Here is a 17,751-nt window from a genome sequence, read left to right as displayed (position 1 = left end):
ATAAAGATTTTTTCGGACATCACTTGCAAAGAATGGACTAAATATATGTGGAACTTTTGCTTGTGGTCATTCCTGTCCTTTCCCTGTAATGCAGTGCTGCAAGGTGACTTTCTGTGTTGTTACTTTACCATAAATGGCCTGTTGTGTAGAGAGCTTCCATTAATCCTCTGTTCCTATGTACATGTTGGAGGCAGGGGCTGATAATTTGGGGAACGGGGTCATATACAACCTCAAATTACAGGTGAGTAAAATGTGAATAACTGGGATGTGATGCACCCTGGTATTCTTAATGACATCTCAAGCTCAGTGAATAGCATCTCCATTCTTCAGTTATTCCTCAGTATTTCTATGTCATTCATAAATCTGGATCTGAGGATAAACCAACTTTGAAAAAGTAAGAACTATTCAAATCAGATAAGACATGGGTGTATTTTCATTGTTTTTTTAGGTACAGTGACAGTCTGAAGTATAGTGAAGGTGCTCTATGGGGCCAACAGATCAAGGAAATCGCAATATTATAATCAGACCCTCGGTCTAGGTCCACTCTCTTGCCTCCAGACCCCAACCTCCTTCTTGGGAGGTTCGAGACTGCTACCTGCTCCTGCTGCCCACTTCAACTGGGACCAGACTGCCTGCATCCACCGTAACCTTTCTCAGACGTTTTTTTCAATAATTTTTCCCTGTTGTGCCACTGTTATTGTGCCCATCTGTGACTTGCTCTAATTCCACCACTGTTTTTATTTTCTCTTGCCTGCCTGTTCCTTTCGTCGCTGCTGCCCCTGCGGCCCCTCCCCCCTGGAATTCCCCCCTGGAATTCCCCCCAAAATGTCCCCGCTCCCGCTTCCCAGCCTATCCTTCCCCCACATCCCCTACTTAATGGCGACTCGCAGCGGGCTCGCCACCGGCACACTGAAGGCTCACCAAATGCAAGCTCGTCTGTGCCCGTCCGTGACCCGATTGTGGCCAGCGCCAGGAACCCTGGACCTCCCACTACCCATCGCTATAACATCACCACCCTCCTCGCACTCAACCCTGGAAGACTTCGAGAATGCCAATAGGCCTCGCTGAACACAACCCACGGCCAGTTCTCCTACCTGCACTGCCACCAGACACTCAGCGCCACCCCGGCCTCCAACACCGCCAGCACCAGCGACACCCTAAAATGCATCCTCCTCAACGTACGCTCAGTACACAAACATGCCATAGAAATATGGAACCTCCTCGACTCTGTCTCCCAACATCGCCTTCTTCACAGAGACCTAGACCAATGCATCCTCCGCCCCGACATCAGCACCACCATCCCAGATGGATACAAGATCCAGAGGAAAGACCGCCCAACCACCCAGGAGGGGGCCTCATCATCGCCCACAAGAGCACCCTCCGCCTCACCACATCCAGCCAAACCTTCCCCTCTGCCAAACACCTCTACTTCCAGATCCAGACCACCCCCAAAGCCACACTCCGAGGAAACCTCGTCTACAGAACCCTGGCCCCTGAACACCCTTTGCCACCACCATCACCGACTTCATCGCACCCAATGCCATAACCTCAACAAACTACATACTCATTGGAGACCTGAAGTTCCACCTCGACAACCCCAGCGACCCAAACTCCACTATCCTTCATGACAACCTCACCAGCATCGGACTTAAACAACTCGTCAACACACCGACCCACAGAGCAGGACACACCCTCGACCCCATCTTCGCGGCAAGAAACAGCATCCAATTCAGCCACACAACGCAGCTGCCATGGACCGACCAGCACTGCTTACACTTCGCCATCTGCAAACCCAAGGCACCCAAACCAGCCCCACGCCCATGATCCAGCGCTGCTCCAAACCTTCACTATATATATCCTAGGAGCAATCGTACTTTACTCGTCGGTAGGGCCCATAACACCGCGAGTCACTCATTCACACAAATTGCCCTGCTCCCAAAATCAGAGGATGAGTCGCTGAAATAGCGGAGTATCCTACTTCATCTATTTAATCTAAATTCTATACATTATATACATCTGCAGTTTATTAGATTTTACCATAGTTTAATTTTCAAGAAAACATTAAGACACCCCACTGTTTTGGTCAACAGATCAGCTAGTAAAAGTTAACTAATGGACAACAAGACCAGCTTAATTCTCCATTTTTAAATTTTTTTTATTTAAAGATTAATCTCCTAGCATGACCTTATTTTGTTTAACCTTTTAAGTTCGAATACCAACAAACATTTTATAAATTCACCTAAAGAAAAAGAAGTTTATATTCAAACAGCTTACATTTATTAGCAGAATAGTTCAGAAATATAAGTCAAAGACCTATTACCAAATTTTCTCGGCAATGAGAATCAGGTTTAAAGCAGACGACTTCCCCAAAACAGCCTCTCTATTCTTTCTCGATGTTCACCCCCCATCAGGACTCCGTCCCCATCAAAAGTTAAAGTCAAGAAAATGTCAAAGTCTTTGCACCAAGGAAAAACACCAATCAGTCCGACAGCATGTCGTGGTGCGAAAAATAATTCAAAAGCACGCTCGCTTCTCTCCTCCGAATGACCTCTTTTATACCCTTTTTCCCTAACTATCTATCTAAAATTTGAAACTTTTAGGGTCCAAATTCAATTCTCATTGGTCCGTTCAAGGGGTGGATGAGGATACCCTCATCTCCTCATTGTCCATATTTCCGCCTAGTCATGGCTCCGTACACAATAAGGTTCTGATTGTTCATTATTACACTCCTTCACCCTTGTCCTTTAACTTGTCACTTTCGTATAATTTCCCAGGCTCATGACACGGACATCTTTGACTTGGCACCATTCTGCTCTTCAGGCCACGCTGACCTTGACATCAGCTGCACAGGCACAGGCTGCTTGTACATCTCTCGAGCACAGTCGCGCATGCGTGGAAGGACACTCATTTGGAGTCTCGCAAACCCTCCATGTTGTTACAACGCATGCTTTTACCACGCATGCTGTTACAACGCAAGTTTTACCACGCACGCCATTACAACGCATTGCTTTGGGGGGTGCTGGATAGTGAATAGTTTAATTTACTATTCCAACTCCAGTCCCCGTGGATAGTAGGGAAGGTGTTGGATAGTAAATTAAACTATTACTTATCCTAGAGCGCCCCCCAGTGCAATGCGTTGTAATGGTTTTCGTGGTAAAGCCTGCGTTGTAACAGCACTGCGTGGTAAAAGTTGCGTTGAAAAGGATGTTCCCCTTTACTAAGCCGCATGGGCCATAACGGGAACTATTATAGAAACAAACACAATGAAACGTTAGATTTTGAAGTAAACCCCTTCTGTTTACCTCCCCCCATTCTATATTCACCCTGTTAGTGGTTACCTAGCTGTAAAGCCACAATTATGCATTGTTTTCTTATCATTCCCCATCATTTCTGCCACAATTACACATTTAGGAAGCATTCATGCATAGCCTTTTATTCGATTATAGCATTTCCGCACTATATCAGTAAAACAGTTTCACATAATGGATTATGATTTGCAACACAAGCATATTCGTATCCCACGTGTATTTGAGTGTGTGCTTTATATTCTACGTTGGTTAGTTTTAAAACCACACGATTAATACATATTACAGTTATGGAAAGGCAATTTCACGAGGGGTATACAAAACTTTTTGTTTTCACCCTCGCTCCATCACCCACCACAAAGGAACTGGAGGAAGGTTACAGACAAGCAACTTAACTCCACCCTCACCTGAGACAACCACACCTGGGCACCCGACGCAAATGACAGTCAGAGAACTCCACACCTTGATCTCTGACAGACAACACCCCAGGAAAGCCGCCTGGTTCAACAACAACATTCTCCAAGAAGCCAGACGCACCTGCAGACGCCTGGAGAAGAACTGGAGAAACACCAAGACAACCGAAAACCACACCACCTACAAGGACGCCATGATAGGCTACCCCAACCAGAACAGAGCCACCAAAAGGAACTTCATCCACAACAAAATCCTGGCCAACTCCAAGGAACTTTTTAGTGTCATTCAAAAATTCACCAACCCATGCAGTGAAGCCGCAGACATCACCCCATCCCAAGACCTCTGCGACAAGCTTGGAACCTATTTCCACCTCAAGATCAAAAACCTCTACGACAACTTCAAATGCCATCCACCAGGTGCCACAGATGGCCCCGCCCCTCGAAACACCAGCCAGACCACCATTTCCAACTGGACACCAATCGCGGCCGAAACACCGCCTCGACAATGAAAAGCATCCACTCAGGGGCCCCCACCGACCCCTGCCCCCCTCACATTTACCACAGAGCCGCGGCCGCCATCGCACCCGAACTACAACACACCATCAACACCACCTTCAAAACAGCCACCTTTCCAGACGACTCTAAGCGTGCAGAAGTCAGACCTCTGCCCAAGAAGCCGACAGCTGACCCCACTGACCTCAAGAACTATCGGCCCATCTTGCTTCTCCCTTTCGCAGCCAAAGTTGCAGAGAAAACAGTCAACAGCAAACTGACACGATTCATTGAAGAGAATGCCGTCCTCACCCAATCCGGATTCCGAAGCAACCACAGCAGAGAGACCGCCCTACTCGCCGCCATAGATGACATCTGCACCCTTCCTGGACCAAGGCCACTTCGCAGCCCTCATCCTACTCGACCTATCAGCAGCCTTCGACACCGTCTCTCACTGCACACTAGTCACCAGACTACACAACGCAGGCATACAAGGAACAGCCCTGAACTGGATACGATCATTCCTCACCGGAAAAAGCAAAAGGATCAGACTCCCACCCTTCCTCTCCGACCCCACGAAATCACCTGCAGAGGCCCACAGGGTTCATCCTTGAGCCCCACCCTCTTCAACATCTACATGGCCACCCTCGCAGCCATCGTCCGACAACATGACCTCAACATCATATCCTACGCAAACGACACCCAGCTCATCCTCTCCCTCACCGAAGACCCCACCACTGCCAAACTCAATTTCTAGAAAGGAATGAAAGATGTCGCTAGTCTGGATGGCCAACAGCTGCCTGAAGCTCAACGCCGAGAAGACAGAAGTCCTCGTCCTCGGTATCACTCCGTCTGCATGGGACAGCAGCACCTGGTGTCCGACCGCCCTCGGAAGCCCACCTACCTCCTCAGACCATGCCAAGAACATCGGCATCGTACTCGACTCATCACTCACCATGAACCGACAGTTCAACGCCGTCACCTCCAGCTGCTTCAACACCCTCCGCAAGGTGTTCAAGTGGATCCCCCCTGAGTCAAGGTAGACAGTCACCCATGCACTCCTCAGCAGCAGACTGGACTATGGAAACGCACTCTACCCCAGCATCAACAAGTTCCCACTCCGCAAACTCCAGACAATACAGAACACCGCCACTAGACTTGTTCTCAGCATCCCCCGACACAAACACATCAGTCAACTCCTAAGAAGTCTCCACTGGCTCCCCGTGGAGAAAAGAGTCACTTTCAAAATGCTCACTCATGCCAACATATACCTACACAACAATGTGAATGGACCCAAATACCTCAACGACAGAATCAACTTCCACGTACTCAAAAGAAACCTCCGATCTTCCAACCTCACACTGACTGAAACCCTGTGCATCCACAGAGCCAGAGCAGGCAGAAGATCCTTCTCTCACATTGCAGCCAAGACCTGGAACGAGCTACCAGCAGACATCACACATGCCCTCTACCTTCAGAAAGACCCTCAAGACCTGGCTCTTTGGCTAAACAGATCTGCAGCCCCCCCCCCCCCCCTCAGCACCTTGAGACCCTTATGGGTGAGTGGCGTGCTTACAATTCCCTGATTGATTATAGGCATTTGCTGATTAAAAAAAAAAATGTACATTAAAAATATTACAGTAAAAAAACTGTAATAAAAAAAAAAGTTTAATTAAAAACCAGGCACCAAGGCCAGATTGACTAGATGCAAGGTGTGACTTAGGCCATGGTTCCAAAGGCAAAGTCCGTGCACAGACAGTTCAGAGTGCACAGAGCTGTGTGTATTTTGTGGTGAAAGGCTTTGCTCCAAGATCACAGTGCTCATCTCCTCCACCTGTGCACTGTGATTTCTTCTTTTGGTCTCAGACCGAAGTGTACCTTTTAAATACTCTAAAATATTCACTGAAGAGAAATTATGACTCTTTACTTACTAGAAAATATAACGTGTTACACAAACATTAAAACCCTCCCCAAAATCTTAGCTTGAAAGTATATTCTGATCTGTATAAAATCTTAAATACTCCTATTTTGTATTCTTATACTGTGCTCATATGCTGTGCCCATGTTCTTGTTCAGTGCTGGGAGCAGAGAGTTCTTAGTTCTCTCTGTCCATTCTATCTCAGTTGTTCTAATGTTGCTAGGTAGCATTCACTGTTGAGGAGCAGGTTTTAAATAGCCGGTGGATGGTTGAAGTGGGATGGCAAGCTTGCTGTTGGGTCCTGTCTACCGTGTAGCCATAAATAAAAACAACTTGAATTTACCTTTGTCTGCCTTCATCACTACATGCTGGAGTTTGATGCTTTATTTTTAATTTACGCAACTCAACCATAGCTTCATTTGTGACATCATGAGTGGTGAGGTCATAAGCAGTGCCACCAGTAGGAGTAATGGTTGCAGTGCTCACCAGAACTAGCACATTTCAGTTGTTTTTATTTTGCACATTTTACTTAAACTCCGAGGGCTCTGGGTGAAAGGACGGACCTAGCCTGGGCCCTGTGTTAAGCGTGAATGTTGCTGGGCCCATAGCCCAAGTGGCAGACACTAAGCTCAGAGTGCAGGTCTTGGCCTCCTCACCCCTACTCTGAATCATGCCCAGCATGCGCTGGCTACTGCGTTTAAAACTCATATTCAATAGACCGCAGGTTATTATGCTTTGTATTGCTTGTGGGTAACATCGGCATATTTTCTTCTCTATTCTTTGTAAAGACATATAGTTGCAGTAATACTATTCATCTTTATCAATTAATTTAAATTTTAGCTCCTCTGAACAGAGCAACGGACATTTTTGGGAAGTAAAACTGTTGAAGACCCCTAACTAGGCTCTACGCTCCGAGCCCGCTGGGATTTTCAGAGGCCAAGCTGGGCGTACTCTGGAGGAAGGTGGGCAGAATACTAGGCCATCCCTGCATGCTTAGCCTGCTCAGTATAGCAAAAGCGGAGTCCATTCGCCTCCGTGATGAGCAACTGGAGTGATGTCATCAATGATGTCAATGGTGATGGGATAGCCACCACTGCCACACACAATCTTCCAATAACTAAACACCAAACAACTTTGAAATCAAGACATTAATGCTTTGACTTTTAAAAGGCAAATTATTTGGCAATCCTTGTTGTTGACACATGGAAAATGGAGGTCATATTTGTCCCCTGAGTTCACTTCCAGAGAAAACGTACAGCATTGGTGTTTCAGCGAACTATGAACCAACACTTATCCAATGACGTAAAATGATGTATTCATGGGACAGCAAGTTCAGACAACTCGGCTGTCTTCCATCGCCACTGATTGCATGTCAATGGCTTAAAGTAGCGGCAGCATATCAGCGCCACAGGAAGCTTGTTGCAGGGATTCAGAGATACTACGGAGTATCACAGATAAGCAGGTGGCATGGCTGAAATGCCTGCTCTAGTGTCTGATAAGATTGAATTCCAGCATTATCCCAAGGCCGCCATTCTAACAAGCTCCATCAAGGCTGTGCTCTTAATTCAGTGAAGGACTTGGGGCAGGCTGGGCGCACTGCCATCTGGAGAACATGGGGACCTTGACTCAGAAATCCGCGCTCCACAGGTCCATTCACCTCAGCACGGGAGGGTTCTCCGTCTCCGACTACATCAAGAGATTCGCGGTGAGCTCTCATTTTCAGTTTGTTTCCGGGCTATGTATATGACGCCCGGACATGGCGTCGGCTGCCCAGCGCGTGAGAAGTGTTTTATGACTGAAACCAATGGGAGCAGCGCGCATGCTAACGTAACAAAAACATTTCAAGAGCGATTTAGGGAGAAAACCTCTTCAATCATATTGTTATTAATTTTGCTTCAGTAGAATGGTAATTACATTTCCAGCTTGGACCTGCTTTGCATAGGTATGGAGATTTAATTTAGGATTTCGCTGATGTTATACCATAGCAACATTCATGTATTCAGTGTGATCAAATGCAATTGCAGAGAATAAGTAAATACTATGGCCTAGGTCACTTTTTAAACTATTATGAGAACAAGCCAAGTCTGGGTTTCTTATATAATGGGCAATATGTTTCACTGTGACTATGTTAGAATCTTTTTTACGAAAGGTGATTTATAACTCCACTTTCTGTCTACCTGTCACCACTAAGGACGGATAAAGATGACACTTCCTAGCGGCACAGATAGCTCTGTCACTAAATATTTATGTTGAAATGTATCGTATAGAAGTTGTTTTCAAATCATAACTAGAGGGTGAGGTAGCTGGAGTAGGCAGGCGTTTTGATGTTAGCTTAGGACGACACTGGACCAGACAATTCGCCCGTGGGATGGCTCCGTGAGCTTACCTTTTGCTGCTGAGTGACAAAGGAGATCATAAGTTCGAATCTAGACACAGCGAACCCTTATATCCTTGCGAGGTGAGTCAATTGAGTATCAAAAATTGTGATGTAGTAACATCTGTAACCTATAGCACTGAGAAACGGCAGAGATTTGATATTTAGCGCTATATGAAAAAGGTACCTCATTGGTATCCGTAATTAAAATGGGATGTGCCTATATAGGGTCGCTCTTTTTTATGCACTGTCTAGTACTGTAACTCGTAAATGTACCCATATCTTGTGCCCACATTATTTTTATCTACATTGTTTTATCAAACCAGGATATTCGACCGAATAGTGCTACAGTTTGTAGAACAACGTACTAGCCATCGTCTTTAATATGCACAGGGGTCTCATGATGTAAATGGGCCACGGTCAGCGCCACAGGAATTATACGTGAGGGAAGGTCTAAGTTATGCAGCAGGGGTGGCTAAATTAGGTGGCAAGTAAAGGAAAATTATGCAGCATAATACAGCACATTTTATGATTCTATTACTTCAATATTTTGTCATTTTTACATAGGTTAACATTGTCTTGGCAAAAGTTTCACTTCATTAGTATGTTTAACACCCAAACACAGCAATAAGCAGCAGCAAGGGGACCAGTCAACCTTTGCAAGCGGCCTTCCACTCAGTGGCGGCTGCCTCTGAACTGGGGTGGTGGGCGGGTGGGGGCCCGAGTGGGGGGTAGGGCTGCCAAGATGAGAAAAATTCAAAATAAACTCCGCCTTAGCAGAGGAACCGCCACTGCTTCCACTTCATAGAAACTTGTGGAGCATTTTTTGTAGAATTTGACCCATTTGAGCTGGAAACATAAAAAAAGTCTGTAGATTATGCAGTAAATGATGGATTATGTGGGTGTAGATAACCAAAAGTTTGGAAAATGTGTAGCCGCCAAATCGCATAATTACAGTTGCCTTGGTTAGAGTTTACCAACAGGGAAATCTGAGAGCTTCCACCAGCCATCCAGTGAAAGCCATTACACACAGGAGGCTGGAGAGGGGTTCTGAGAGGTTTCCAGCCTCCGCCTCTGCCACCGTAGCTCAATACTGAAGTGCCTTACCTACAAATTCAGAAGTTTCTACCCACTTGCTCTGTGACAGTACCTGGCTTGGGCGACAAATACAAATCTGGTTGATGGGCGTGGTGACTTTATCTGAGAGAGTTTTAAAAGCAACATTGCAGAGGGGGAGAGACATGTAGGTTCCCTCCATAGATTGTGCTGGAACAATTAGTGGTGAATCGTAGAAAGTTTGGGTGGTCTGATCCTACACAATTGCTTAAAACTTGGTAGGATTTAAATGTGACTTCTGGGAAATAGTATGAGGCTTCTCCCAAATTGTTTAAGGTAGTTAAATGCTTTTATTTTTTATTGGAGATTATAGATAGACAATTTCACAGGGTATACACTCAATACAATATAGTAAATCATAAATCAGTATGTGACAAATATACATCTGTAATATAATATAGACTAAGGAAAAAGGAGAAAAAAGGAAAAGGGAAAAAGCTATATATAGGAAGGGAAAGAAAAGAAAAGGGAATTAAAATTTCAGGAATCTCGAAGAAAAAGGGTCCACACCTGCTGGAATATTTTTCTTGGTTTTGCATCTTATATATTACCTGTTCATATGATGCTGTCTGCATCATCGCAACCATCCAATCCTCTTTGGAGGGAGGACTAGGTGATTGCCATAGTCTTAAATCACATAGTTTAGCAGTAGAAAGTGCAGTGTGTTAGAGTCGACTCTGAGGTCGTGAAATAGTAGGAGAACTTCAAAGGTTATGTAGCAAAATAGGGGCAGGTGTTAGAGGGAGTGTAAGAGGAAAAGTTTCTAGTAGTGTAGCTCCTATTTGTAACCAAAATTGTTTTATAAAGGGTCATTCACAAATTATATGTAGAATGTCACAATTAGATCCAGAGCATCTCCAACACCTAGAATGAGATGATAATCCAGCTTGTTGCAACTTTAAGGGAGTCCAATAACAATCATGTAATGTTTTAAAAACACAGAACTTCATTCGTGCTTCACGAGTGCCCTTATCCAGGTCTTCCAATATGTCTGGCGAGGTATCTTTGTCTATAGTGATATGAAGCCGTTCCTGCCATTTATCACGGAGAGTAGTAAGAAGTGGCTGTGAGTATAAATGGTTAATCAGAGTTCTATATAAACCTGACATGACACCTTTATGTCGGCCCCAAGTGCAAAGAAAAGTCAGAATCGGCGAAGTTTGTAATGTCCAAGGGGGAGGGCCAAGACATCTCTTCAGAGACTGTTGACGTTGTAAATATCTCAAAGCCTGATGTAAAGGAAGATCAAATTCTTCACAGAGAAGCTCGAAAGATTTCTGTTTACCACCTACTATAAGCTGATCTAAGATTAATATTCCTCTCAAGCTCCATTCAGGCCAGAAAAGTGCTTGTCCATTAATACGAATGCTTTCATTCTTCCAGATTAGTGCTTTAGAATGTAAACGATGGGCAGTTTGCAGTAATGGACGGAGTAGGTCCAGAATCAAGAATTTTCGTTTTATTCGTTTTTCTGTTTATTTCGTTATTTCGCAAGCAGACTATTTCCGGCAAGATTTATCTTGCCGGAAAGGATTTGGCGCGCGGACTTTCGAGACGCCAACTGGAGGTCCTATATTTCGACCCCAATAGGTTACTGCCTCTAAAAGACTGGGAACTGAGAGTCAACTGAGGACTTAGAAGTTTGACTAATTAACGGTGCAGGACGTGCACGTTATGGTATTCAAGGTTAGTGCCCCATGGAAAATTGAAAATATCAAGCATATCGAGAACCGTAATGAAGAAACAGAAGGGGCGTGGCTACGCACGCAACGGGAATGGCCGCCTTGGAGTGAAGCTCCGCGCCAGGCCTGCCTTCCCGGGGCAATTATCCGCATAATCGCCGCCTGCGGTCGGCGAAATTCACCGGCGCCAACACCGGACGTCGCCACCGGCCTGCTGGCCGACTTTGAGTGCAATCGGCGCTCCTGAGACGCACCGGAGCTCTCGCCGGACTGCTGCCGCCTTCCTCGCTCCCTGCCTGGGGAAGCGCGCAGGACAGACCGCGGCTTCAGCCGAGGACACAGGCCCGGAACACAGCCCAGCAGAAGCACAGGCCACAAAACGCCAGGAGAGGCGCGAATCCGTCCCGCTCTTCACAGTGGCTGCACCAGCGACCTACTGCTCACCAGGGCACCCCGCCAGCCACACAGCCTCACGGAGTGGAGCTCCTGCACCCTACCTCATGTGACCAAGCGGCGGCTGATGCGGCCCGACTCACCGGCTGCATGGATGCACTGCAGCCCGGCTGCCTCACTCCCTCGTAGGGTAAACGCCGACAGTGCAGCGGGGCCACCACGAAGACCTGGCGACAAGACCCGTGAGGCGAGCCCCCGTGGCGACGAGTGCCGGTAAGACCGTGGCATCACCCCCAGACCCACCCCAGAAGCGACTGCGTGCCAACGTGCGCCAGGAGTGCGCCGCTGAAATCCCCCGTGGCCTGCTTTAGTGACTAACCCGAACCACACGCCTGCTCTCCTTCACGCACTGGCCGGACCACACCGACCTGCCAAGCGCAAGACGCCGCGGACCACAGAGTAGTGTCGCCACGGGGTCCACGCGCGTTACACAGCGCATGCCTACCCAACGATTGGACTGCGGACCGCACGACCCAACACCCTGAGGACGACGTGGCCTGCCTGGCCGAACCCGAGGGAGTGACGCAGATGTCTAACGGGCCCAAAACGAGAACTGGCTCCAGCAGCGCTAGCCAGAAGGCCAAGATGGATAAAACCGGGAAGCACACCGACTCGGACCAGATGGCGGCCAAACTAGACACTATGCTGGCGGCAATGGAGAGACTGGAGGAATCATTGAGCCTAACCCGCACCTCCCTGGCCACCAAAATTGACAGCGTAGTCATCGATCTCACGCACCTGAGAGCGGATCACAAGAAGCTTGCGGACCGCACCACCACCTTGGAGGACGCGATGCAGACACTTCAACCCCGCACGGATCAGTCGCATAAACACATCCAGGACTTGCTGAACAGGGTGGAGTTCTTGGAAGACAGAGCTGAGGATGCGGAAGGCAGGACCCGAAGGAACAACGTGCGCCTAGTCGGGGTTCCGGAGAAATGGGAGGGGAGGTCCCCAGAGGTCCACATGGAACAATGGCTACGAGGCCTCCTGCCGGAAGGATCTCTCTCCCCACACTTCGTGATTGAGCGGGCGCACAGGGTCCCCACCAAACCTCTGACGACAGGCTCCAACCCAAGGCCCATGCTAATCCGCATAATGAACTACCGCGACAGAGACGCTATACTCCGAGAGACCCGCAAGCTCCAAGAGGTCCGCGTAGAGAACGCAACGGTGATGTTCTTTCCGGACTATACTGTACAGGTCCAGAGACAGAGGCATGACTTCCTAGCAGTGAAGAAGCGACTGAGACAGATGGGTCTTCAATACTCCCTTCTTTTTCCTGCGAAGCTGAGGGTCGTGGCGGGTGAACGGACCCATTTCTTCACAGACCCCATGGAAGTTGAAAACTGGCTAGACGGCGGGGTAGACACAGAACCCAAAACGGCGACAGGCCCCGCGCCGCGGCGATATCCCGGCAATCATAGACGGCGACGACGGCCCCGCCGGAATTCTCAACCGAACTCACATGTGGCGACCCGGCCCTCCCCTCCTGCGGATGCCAGACGACAAGAGCAGCGAGACGCCCTCCGCCTCGTCATGGAACTCAGCGGCTCCCCGGCACGGAGCGAGGTGGCGAGCGGCGGCACACAAGGCCTTCAGAGCGACGACGAAGCAATCTATGGAGTGCCTGACTCCCCGACATCGGATGTTCGACCTGATGTCACCCCCCAAACGGCAGACTACATCAGCTAAGCAGGCGCCGGATGCAACTCCCCAAGGAAATGCATACAAGTGATCATTACAGAGTACCAACGTCACCACGACTGCGATGCACCCTGAGCGCAGCGGCGGACAAGCCCCCTCGTCTCCCGTACTGCACCCTTGGGACGCATCCCCCGAGGGTCTCATCGATGGTTATGACTCCCAGCACTGGCAATGGGAACCCACACTGGACGGAGCGCAGCTACGGAGACACTCTGCCCTGCCTGAGGGTGGCCCGACTGGAACACGTAATGTATGGCATCTTACCATGTATGTGCTGGGATCATCCGACACGAGGGCGGCTTTGACTGAATCGCTCCCCCCGGGAAGGCAATAAGCCTTCACTACACAAACTCATTGACATAATCCTTCTGATCCTGTGCATGTAGCACAACCACCCCCTTAGACTTGAACATTGTTGCTCTCCTAGAGAGTATGGACGGGAGCACGTTTTGCATCCGACCTTTTGGTATTTTGCAAGTTCATACTGTTCAATGGTTTACGGTTTCGATAGCCATGTTTTTCCCCCCTCCCATGGTCACAGGGCACTGGAGCGCCACGTCAAATGTTTGTGGGGTGGCGGGGACTGATTTCATGATGATATGCGGGCATGTATTGAGGGGTGGTGGTAGAGACAGACGGGAGGGTTGGTTCACTTGCCATAATGTTCCCCTTTAAGATATGCACATGGAATGTGAGAGGTATACACACACCGTCCAGGCGCTACCAAATATACTCTTACCTCAAACGCCACCACATTCAAATCGCCCTCCTGCAGGAAACCCATCTTAACAACACTGAAATTGCTACGCTACGGCGCAGGTGGCGCGGACAACTTTATGCTACGGGGTTCTCCTCATACGCCAGGGGTACACTGGTATGGGTCAGACCCGGCATCCCTTGGACCACACAAGATGTACATATAGACCCCGAGGGCAGGTACGTGGCTATCCACGGTAAATTGGATGGCAACCAGATGGTAATCACTTCCATTTATGCGCCCAACACGGGGTTAGCGGATTTTCTCACAAGCTTATCACACACACTAGCTCCCTGGCATGGGGTCCCTTGGGTCATTGGCGGGGACTACAATAGCTCGCTAGACTTGGCACTGGACCGCTCTCGTCCTTCATTACCCAACTCACCAGCACAGGCCACCACGAAGGCGCTACAGGCATGGTCCATACAATGGGGCTTGCAAGATGCATGGCGCTCTCGCAATCCAAACTCCAGGGTCTACTCATATTACTCGGGGGCACACACCCTGCATGTCCGCCTTGATCGCTTCATGGTCTCTAGTGAACTCTTGCCCATTGTCACGGACACATGCTACATGGGGCGCACACACTCCGACCACAACCCCCACCTCCTGGACCTGCGGTGGGATCGCCCTCGACCACCAATACCCACGTGGCGGTTACAGCCAGACCTCCTACTGGACGCCACGTTCAGGGGTTCCATCAGCACACAGACGGCACAATACTTCGAAGATAACACGGGCTCGGCATCCACTCCTCAGATTGAATGGGACGCGTTCAAGGTGGTCCTCAGGGGACAATGTTTGGGCACTCAAGCACACTCCCGGCGACGCTTGGAGGCGGATCTCAGACGTGTTGAATCTGACCTGCTACGGCTGGAGCAGACTGCATCAGCTGGCCCCACCGCGGAGTTACTACAAGCACGGGCAGAGCATGCTACTCTGATTGACAGCTTGAAAAATATCAATTACAAGGCCCACGCAGCCCGCACTCACCACTCTGGAGACAAGCCAGGCAAGTTGTTGGTGTGGCTGATCCAACGCGAACAACGTGTCACGCCGGTGGCGGCGGTGCAATCGCTGGCAGGCCCGGTGGTATACACACAGGCGCAGATACACGAGGCCTTCGTGGCTCATTACAGTGCGCTATACAAGTCCCGACTACTAACCACACCATCGGCTATAGCCACATACTTGGAAGACATCGTGCTGCCCACCCTGACAGATGATCAACGTGAGGACCTGGGGTCGCCGTTGATTGCCGAGGAACTCCGCGACGCCATCTCTGCCCTTTCGAACGGCAAGGCGCCTGGCCCTGATGGGATGCCAGCGGAGTACTATAAGGCATGCTCTGACATCCTAACCCCGGAGCTCCTGAGGGTGTTTGCTGCGGCGCTGGAAGACTTAGCCTTACCCCAGTCCATGAATGAAGCGACATTGGTGTCCCTCCTGAAGCCAGGCAGAGACGAAACACAACTCGGCTCGTATAGGCCCCTAGCGTTGCTTAACACTGATTACAAGATCCTTGCCTCGACTCTGGCCCGACGACTGGCAGGGCTGGTACCCGGCTTAATACACGATGACCAGAACGGCTTTGTGCCCTCCAGATGCACCTCTCAAAATATCCGTAGATTATTCAGAGTCCAACAGTATGCAATACAAGATTGGCCCAGCTCGGGCTGTCTAGTTTTGGACCTGGAAAAGGCGTTCGACTCGCTCGAGTGGCCTTATCTGCTGGCAGTGCTACGCAGATTTGATCTCGGGGATGACTTCATTGAGCTGGTGGGATTACTATATAGGCGCCCGATGGTACGAGTCCGCACGGGCGGGCTACTTTCGGACGCCATTAGAGTGCAACGCGGCACCAGGCAGGGCTGCCCGCTATCCCCGCTGCTGTTCTCATTAGCCATTGAACCCCTGGCTGCACTGCTGCACGCAGAGGATACACACTGGGGGATCCCGCTCGCAGACGGCATACACGCGGTCTCGCTATATGCGGACGACCTCCTCTTATACATCAGGGACCTCACCCACATACCCCGACGCCTCTCGGAGATCTTTCAATCCTTCGAGACCATGTCAGGCCTGAAGGTTAACTGGGCCAAGTCAGGTGCTTACTCGTTCAACCCTGACCTCCCTGACCCCGGGGTCACGATCAATGGGGAACAGCTGCCATGGCACCACACGACGTTCAAATACCTGGGTATACATATCCACAGGACACCACAAGATGTTCTAGATGGAAACCTGACACGTGCCATCACGTCTATAAAATCCCAGATCACCTTCTGGAAATCCCTACCACTCAATGTCCCGAGTAGAGTGACACTGTCCAAAATGATTGTACTCCCCAGACTCTTATATTATTTCGCCAACCTGCCGGTGTACGTACCGGCGCGCACCTTTAGGGAACTGGCCTCAATGGTCAGAGACCTGATATGGAACGCAGGCCGGCCTAGAGTAGCCCTCCGGAAACTATATGCCCCAGTAGATGAGGGAGGCCTTGCGGTACCGAACCTTGAACTTTATTATTTGGCGGCCCAGCTACAATGGGTCACCGCCTGGCTAGCGGGCAACCACTTAGGAGACACTGCTACGAACGCGGACATATACTCCCTCACGCGGATACATGCAACATTCCACCCCCTGACAAACCCGAGGAAATCCACTCAGTTACACGTCGCCGTGGCGATACGTTGCTATGTCAGAAGCCTACGGCTCACGAGGGCGACCAAGCCATACGCCCCGGCGCTACCACTACTGGGCACCCCCTGGTCCACCTCTGTAGTCACGGAAACAGCGCTAGAACCATGGACGCGCACAGGGGTGGACACTATGGCAGACCTGTACGCCGATGGTGTCCTGATACCATTTGCAACGCTAGCGGCAGACACAGGTCTCCCGGCGGGTCAATTTTTACAGCACGCCTCAATACTTTTAGCGTACACACAGCGGTGGGGCAACATCACGGAGGAACTTCCGATACACCAATTGATCCAGAGCCTGCATGTCATGGGGGATGGCACACATGTGGTGCACTGGTTGCACCAGGCGCTGCTGTCACACACACAACAATCGCTGCAACCACTGCGCAACCATTGGGCCACTGACAGAGGGAGGGACTGGACGGATAAGGAGTGGAAGATGATCCTATTAGGCCCCAGACAAGTGCCACGGAACGCGCGTTTTAAACTAATACAGTTCTACATACTACACAGAGCGTACCTCTCGCCCTGTAAGATTAACTGCTATTTCCCGGGAGCGGCGGCCACGTGCCGAGGTGTGCGCTGGAGGGGGCAGATTTACTACACATGCTTTGGCAGTGCCCACAGATTCAGACATATTGGGGGGCGATATTGACGACACTAGACAAATGCACGGGCATGACGATCCCGCACACGTGGGAGGCATGCTTACTTGGCCTGTATAAGCGGACTCCACTAAACAAAGCCCCCTCTCGCTTCTGGGACCTTGCCCTCCTCACGGCAAAAAGATTGCTCACGAAACACTGGAAGAGGTCTGCCCCGCCACTACCAG

The 17,751-nt window shown here is 49.6% G+C and overlaps 1 protein-coding gene across 2 annotated transcripts in view; it reads left to right on the top strand.

The window, feature by feature from the left end:
- Positions 1-17,751, top strand: part of MYLK3 (myosin light chain kinase 3) — a 557,372-nt gene that overhangs the window by 59,828 nt on the left and 479,793 nt on the right. The window contains exon 1 of one of the 2 annotated variants that reach the window (XM_078668255.1): positions 7,708-7,833. The exons of the other annotated variant lie outside the window; for it this stretch is intronic. Coding sequence (XP_078524381.1) covers positions 7,741-7,833 — 93 coding nt within the window. The 5' untranslated portion in view covers positions 7,708-7,740. Of the gene's footprint in view, positions 1-7,707; positions 7,834-17,751 lie in introns of those variants that run through there. 2 annotated transcript variants of the gene reach the window in all.

This window comes from Lissotriton helveticus, chromosome 12 (assembly GCF_964261635.1).
Source record: "Lissotriton helveticus chromosome 12, aLisHel1.1, whole genome shotgun sequence".
Classification (NCBI taxonomy): domain Eukaryota; kingdom Metazoa; phylum Chordata; class Amphibia; order Caudata; family Salamandridae; genus Lissotriton; species Lissotriton helveticus.
Note: the sequence above shows the minus strand (reverse complement) of the source record. Positions and strands in the feature narration are given on the sequence as shown.